The sequence below is a fragment of the Dama dama genome, chromosome 24 (assembly GCF_033118175.1).
Source record: "Dama dama isolate Ldn47 chromosome 24, ASM3311817v1, whole genome shotgun sequence".
Classification (NCBI taxonomy): Eukaryota; Metazoa; Chordata; class Mammalia; order Artiodactyla; family Cervidae; genus Dama; species Dama dama.
In genome coordinates, this window is record NC_083704.1 from 12731184 (window position 1) to 12737896 (window position 6713).

Genomic DNA, 6713 nt, shown 5'->3' on the forward strand with positions numbered 1-6713 from the left:
ACAGAGGATGAGATGGTTGGATGGCATCACTGACTCGATGGACACGAGTCTGGGAGTTGGTGATGGACAGGAACACCTGGTGTGCTGCAGTCCATGGGGTTGAAAAGAGTCAGACATGACTGAGCGACTGAACTGACTCAAGGAATGCCATGGCTAGAAAAATTGGATTAAATATTAAAAAAACATTTTTTAAGGGAGAGGAGTGCAACCTCTGATTATAAAAGTTTAAGTTTTTTGAAATTATGGGGCTCTGTCACCCTAACAAACCCTTTTCTTGGGCAGAGTAATTATGAATTACACTAAAATCATATCATTAATTATTTTAAGGCACTTTTGTAAGTAGGCCTTATTTCTCATGTCCTTTCATGCTGGGAGAAATCCAGCGTAGATGGAAATCAGTTGGATGGCTCTATTCTGAACTCAGATCACTTAGGACTTTAATCATTGAACAGATGATCTAATAGTGGTTACACCACTGGGGTGTCCTGACCTGACTCTGTGGTTGTAAATCCTCCTGTTGCTAGGAACTCTAGAATAAGGCTGCGCTGTTAGCCACAGGGCGACCAGTTCTGTTGATTGAGTTTTTGGATCAAAAGAGGTTTCATTCTTCTGACCACTAGGTCTATATTTTAATCACTTGGAGGTTTTTTATTCTTCGAGGTCACCCCACCCAAAATTGTTGACCCATATGAAATTGTTAGCCATTAGTGGTTTTATTTTTGCAGTTAATTAAAACTCCATAGGGTCTTACTTTGTCATTCCTGCCTCTTCACAGGAAGGTCAGTTTCTCTGATTGAAGGTAAGAGACAGTTAAACCTTCACGTGCCCATTCATACAAGTCCTCATTTAGAGAACAAATCGTGATGCTGTCTTCACGCGGTCAGGATGCCGCACCTGTTTCCTGATGTCAGGGGGCAGGCAGTGCCTCTAATGCTTATTATGCCAGAGGTAGTGTTTTTGGTAAACAGGCACAGCTTATGTTTGCCAAGTTCCTTTTATTTTTTAAAATCTTCCCATAGGTGCCTACCTGTTTTGGTTTAACAATATATTTGATAAATAGTTGACTATTGGTTTAGTTTTACTTACTATTATCAGTATAGTATTAGTCATTGATGTAAGCTTATGCTTACATTTCTTCTTACTCAAAAAAATTTCTTCTTACTCATATTAACATTAGTGCTTCTATAAATTAATGGGTTAGTTCAGGGTTAAACTAGGAGTTGATTAATTTGTTGGTATTAAGATAATGTTGAATGCTTTCCTAACTGATGGCTAGATAAGGTTGTAGACTGTTTCTAAAAAGCTATACCTCTTTAGATGAACATTTTAGTTTTCTGAGTAATTTTAAAAGTTGAACTAAAGTTCTTTTCTGGACAGCCAGCTTTCACAGGCTTGTTTGGCTTATCATGTCTACTTACAAATCTATTTTGCCATGTAGATGAATCTGTTCTGGGAAACTGATTAGCTCATCTGGTTTTGGCACATTTAACTTAAATTCTCTTTTTAAATATTTACTAGTTAAATTATGCAAAAGTAAAAGGGACAAGCTCAGATTTTTATTACTTTTAAGATTTCTTTCATCACTCCCTTATGGTACATTTTTTGTTGTTGTTTAGTCGCTCGGTCGTGTCTGACTATTTTGCAACTCCATGGACTGTGGCCCACAGTCTCCTCTGTCCGTGGGCTTCTCCAGGCATGAATACTGCAGTGGGTTGCCGTTCTCTTCTCCAGCAGATCTTCCTGACCCAGGGGTGGAACCCGGGTCTCTTGCATCGCAGACAGATTTTACTGCTGAGCCACTGAGGAAGCCTAATGCCAAAAAATTTTTGAATTTCTTATCTCCTGCACTTAATTTTTTAAATGAATTTTTATTGGAGTATAGTTGCTTTGTAGTGTTGTTAGTTTCTGCTAGCAACGTGAATCAGCTGCACGTCTATATATATCCCTCTTGTTTGGATATCCCTTCCGTTGAGGTCCTCACAGAGCTCGGAGTTCCCTGAGCTATGCAGTAGGTTGTCATCAGTTATATACACTGTTGACAGTACGTATAAAAGAGATGTATCAGCCTCCGTCTCCCAGTTCATCCCACCACCCTCAGTCGGGGGTCCATACATTTGTTCTCTGTGTCTCTATTTCTGTTTTGCAAATAAGATCATCTGTACCATTTTTTTCTAGATTCCACATATATGCATTAATATATTTTTCTGATTTAGTTCACTCTGTATACCAGTCCCTAGACCGCGTCTCCGTCAATAACCCAATTTTGTTCCTTTTCTGCCTAATGCTCCATTTCTACATGTACCAGATCTGCTTTATCCGTTGGTGTCGATGGACATTTTTGTTGTTTCCACGTCCTGCTGTTGTAAATAGTGCTGCGGCGAATGTTGGGGTGCCTGTGCCTTTCTGAATTATGGTTTTTTCTGGGTGTGTGCCCAGGAGTGGGATTGCTGGGTCATTATCTCCTGTGCTTTAGATACTGGGTGAATGTTTTGTGTAACTTGTAGTAGTTGAATGTGTGGGTGGTTTGGACTGGATTTAGTTCAGGGTATTTGTGACTCATGCATTCTCCTGGGTGTGAGCTAGGTGCTCCGTCTAAGCTATACTTTGCTTTCTCCAAGCACCTTTTCTGGTCTGCTGGGCTTCCCTCGTGGCTCAGCTGGTAAAGAATCCACTGCAACACAGGAGACCTGCGCTCGATCGCTGGGTTGGCAAGATCCCCTAGGGAAGGGAAATACTACCGACCCCAGAATTCTGGCCTGGAGAATTCCATGGACTGTATAGTCCATGGGGTCACAAAGAGTTGGACACAACTGAGCGACTTTCACTACCTTGTTACGACTTGTTTCCTCTCAGTTAAGTGGTTTACAGGTTAATGTGATACTTGAAGAGGGTGATGGGCAGTGTGTGCGTGTTTCATGGCCTGATTCAATTAAATACTCAGTTCTGAATTTACTGCTAAATCGTTTGGTTTTCAGTTTCATGAAAACTTTTTTGTCATAGGAAATAAGTTCTTGAAATAGAAAATGTAGCCCATTTCTCCTCATCCCATAACTTACACATCTGACCCAGTGTTTTTATGTATTCTGAGTATGCTTACTGCAGTTCCTTTTTAGGGTTTTTGCTGAAGATGGCAGTGTATGGACTGGGTTAGCAAGCGCTGATGAGGTTTGCCTGTGTTTATTGATCATTGAACAGACTCCTTTATGTGTATAAAACTCTGCTAAGTCCTAAGTGTAAAGCTATTGCTAGTAGTATTCTGGTGAATAATTTTGTTATTGTGACTGTTTGGGTTTAGGCTTGGGGTATCTAATACTGGTTTGGGTTTCAGCTGTCGTGTACTCAGGAAACATTAAAGTCACTTTCAATTTATCTCTGCTATGGCTTTTTAAGGCTTAGAACTTGTTTGTTGCGGTGGTTATTCTGTAACACTTTACACTGGTGTTTTCTATTAATTTGGATTACTTGTATGATGATGGTGGCTGACAGGAAATTTACCCACCCTAGATAAACTTACTCAGACTTCATTTATGGCTTAATTTTGATTACTGCTGTTTCCCTTGGGGGTGTGAGTAAGCCAGGCATTGTGAGCTACTATTTTCATGTGCTTGATACTGGCTCCTTTTAATCTTTATGATGCTTGCATGAACAATTTTATTAAAAACAAACAGGCTGGGAGCAAACCCATGTTAATGGAATTCAGTGCCTGCCTTTTAAGTATTTTAGCTACATTAACAGGTGAGTTTGTATATTTTGTGTAATAACGTAGCTTATGTATGGTTGATCTATATAATTTATGTTGAATCGAGTGCTGATTTTTTAACTTATTTTGGTAAAAGATACACTCCTTATATAGACAGACACCTCCCTAGATCTAAGTAATTCATTGATACATTTAGGGTTATTTTCTAGGTCTGTTTTCCTTTGAGCATGAAAATGTTTGTTAGCTTTTCATGAAGATGGCGCCGAAGGCGAAGAAGGAAGCCCCTGCCCCTCCTAAAGCTGAAGCCAAAGCAAAGGCTTTGAAGGCCAAGAAAGCAGTGTTGAAAGGTGTCCACAGCCACAAGAAAAAGAAGATCTGGACGTCACCCACCTTCCGGCGGCCCAAAACACTGCGGCTCAGGAGGCAGCCCAAATATCCTCGGAAGAGCGCCCCCAGGAGAAACAAACTTGACCACTATGCTATCATCAAATTCCCCCTCACCACCGAGTCAGCCAGGAAGAAAATAGAAGACAGCAACACACTGGTATTCATTGTGGATGTCAAGGCCAACAAGCACCAAATTAAACAGGCTGTGAAGAAGCTCTATGACATTGACGTGGCTAAGGTCAATACTCTGATCAGGCCTGATGGAGAGAAGAAGGCATATGTTCGACTGGCTCCTGACTATGATGCTTTGGATGTTGCCAACAAAATTGGGATCATCTAAACTGAGTCCAGCTGGCTAATTCCAAATATAAAAGTTTTCACTATGAAAAAAAAAAAAAGAAAGAAAATGTTTGTTAAACAGATCCACTAACAAACTCTGTGTATTTGCATTTTTTGCCTTGTTTTGGGGGTTTGGCATGATGTCACAGGCACACGGAGCACGGCATTTAGTGGGGGTGGTAAGGGCAGTTTGTTTCGCGGGTTACTTACTGTTTAATGCATACATACGTGTACACGTCCACAGGGAATGTAAACTAAAATGAGGCTGTTTCAGTGCCAGACTGGCCGCAATAAATCGTCTGAGATTAAATGCAAGACAAGAGGGAGGAACCCAGCATACACATTGCCAATGAGAATATAATCCAACTGGTTCTACCACCTTGCAGACCCATTTGGAAGTATTTAGCTATGTTGAAATTGCATATACCCCCTGACCCAACAATTTCATTTCTAAATACACACCCAACACATGAGCACAAGATGTTCAAATATGTTTATTCGGTGCCACACTGGTTGAAATGATCAAGAATTTAAAACTTTTGTATCAACAGAGAAATGATAAGTAAATGTAGCATATATATTCAATGAAATACCAAGTGGCAAAAAATAAACCAGCTAGAGTTACATATTGAGATAAATTTCAAAATACTATTGACTGGAAAAAAGCAAACTGCACATGTTATACACTGTGGATACATCTGTACATATACTACAGACAAGAAAAACAGAAAGGATGTCCAGCAAATTCAGAATAGTGTTTACCTTTGGAAAAGGAAAGAGTAAGATTAGAGGTGGTGGTACTTAAGAGGATAACTTCATTTTCTCTTTAAACAGGGACCCTTAAAGCAAATGATAGCAAAATGTTATGACCTACCAAAGCTGGGTGATATCTACCACAGGCATTATCCTGTACTTCCAGTGCTTGACAGATTTCAAAAATTAAAAATAAAAGTAGCCAGGGGCTTCCCTGGCAGTCCAGTGGTTAAAGTGATCGTGTTTCCACTGCAGGGGCCCAGGTTCCCTCTCTGGCTGGGGAACTGAGGTCCCCACATGCCGCGTGGTGCAGCCAAATGCAGTAACCAAATGGCGTGGTATCAGGGAGAGAATACTACTGCCCACTGTTTGTTAAACCAATTTCCTGTGGTACACATTGTAGAATTGTAATTTAGTATGAGTTTGTATGATTATAATTTTCTATTTTAAACTGTTGTTGGTTAGACAGGCCTCCCCCAATTTCTTAAGCAGGAGGACAGACACTGCTGATCCCTAACCCATGTCCGTTCTCTTGCTAACAGAACCAGTTTTGTTTAGCTATCAGAAGGCTATATGCTTCACAGGCTATTTACAACCTAAGGGGAGGGATCTTGGTGACTTTAAGTCAATCACAGCAATTCTGTTCTCCATGTTAATAACTGATTTGGAAACAGGCATTTCAGGGCTCCTAGTAAGACACGTAGGTGAAATCTACCAGGGGGCTTGGGTGAAAAGCCTTGGAGAGACACGGACGTTGTTGTACAAGCAGATGACGCCTGGAGATGTCAGCACTGTGTTACACCACAGAGGGTCAGCCAGGAGGACAAAAAGAGGACAGGCAGGAAGACGGACAGAGCCTGGCTCCCTGGTTACACTCCTGAGCCACTGAAGTTACCACCTGTGGAACTGAGCCCCCAGACTTCTTGTGAAATAAGTTTTCCTTAGTGCTGTGTGTTAGGGCTTCCCTGGTGGCCCAGCTGGTAAAGAGTCTGCCTGCAATGTGGGAGACCTGGGTTCGGTCCCTGCGTTGGGAAGGTCCCCTGGAGAAGGGAAAGGCTACGCACTCCAGTATTCTGGCCTGGAGAATTCCACGGACTGTATAATCCACGGGGTCGCCAAGAGTCGGACACTCTTTCTGAGCAACTTTCACTAAGTGTTTTAAGACCCACCTAGTTAGATGTTCTGCTCCTTGTAGTTGACTGTATATTGATAAAATCATGCTCTTTATCAAAACCCAGATGTCTGAAGAATGTACAAATTCCAGCGAGTTCATGACAACTGTAAAGATCTTGTTATTCTCATACGTCTGGAGGCAGGAATTTCGCTAACTACACAAATAGCTGTAGCTTCACCAGAACCGCCCTAGTTTGGCTTCCCTTTCCCAGTCACCGAGCAGCCTGAATGAGAATGAGCCTGTTTTGGGGACTGTTACCCATACTAGGAAATGTGACCGAGTCCAAATTTGCTGCTTTGGAAGTATTTGAAGGCCTTTAGTTCACAGCATTCTTTTGTAACTCTTCACACATGGTTCCCT

The 6713-nt window shown here is 41.4% G+C and overlaps 1 protein-coding gene across 1 annotated transcript; it reads left to right on the forward strand.

Annotated features, from left to right (window-relative positions):
• Window positions 1-3923: 3923 nt before the first annotated feature.
• On the forward strand, window positions 3924-4498 carry LOC133045551 (large ribosomal subunit protein uL23-like). Its single transcript, XM_061127677.1, has one exon. The coding sequence runs from the start codon at window positions 3951-3953 to the stop codon at window positions 4425-4427; it is 477 nt and encodes a 158-aa protein (XP_060983660.1). The 5' UTR covers window positions 3924-3950; the 3' UTR covers window positions 4428-4498.
• Window positions 4499-6713: the final 2215 nt, after the last annotated feature.

Coding starts and splice junctions, on each gene's coding strand:
- LOC133045551 (XM_061127677.1), top strand. CDS start 3,951: ATGAAGATGGCGCCGAAGGCGAAGAAGGAAGCCCCTGCCCCTCCTAAA.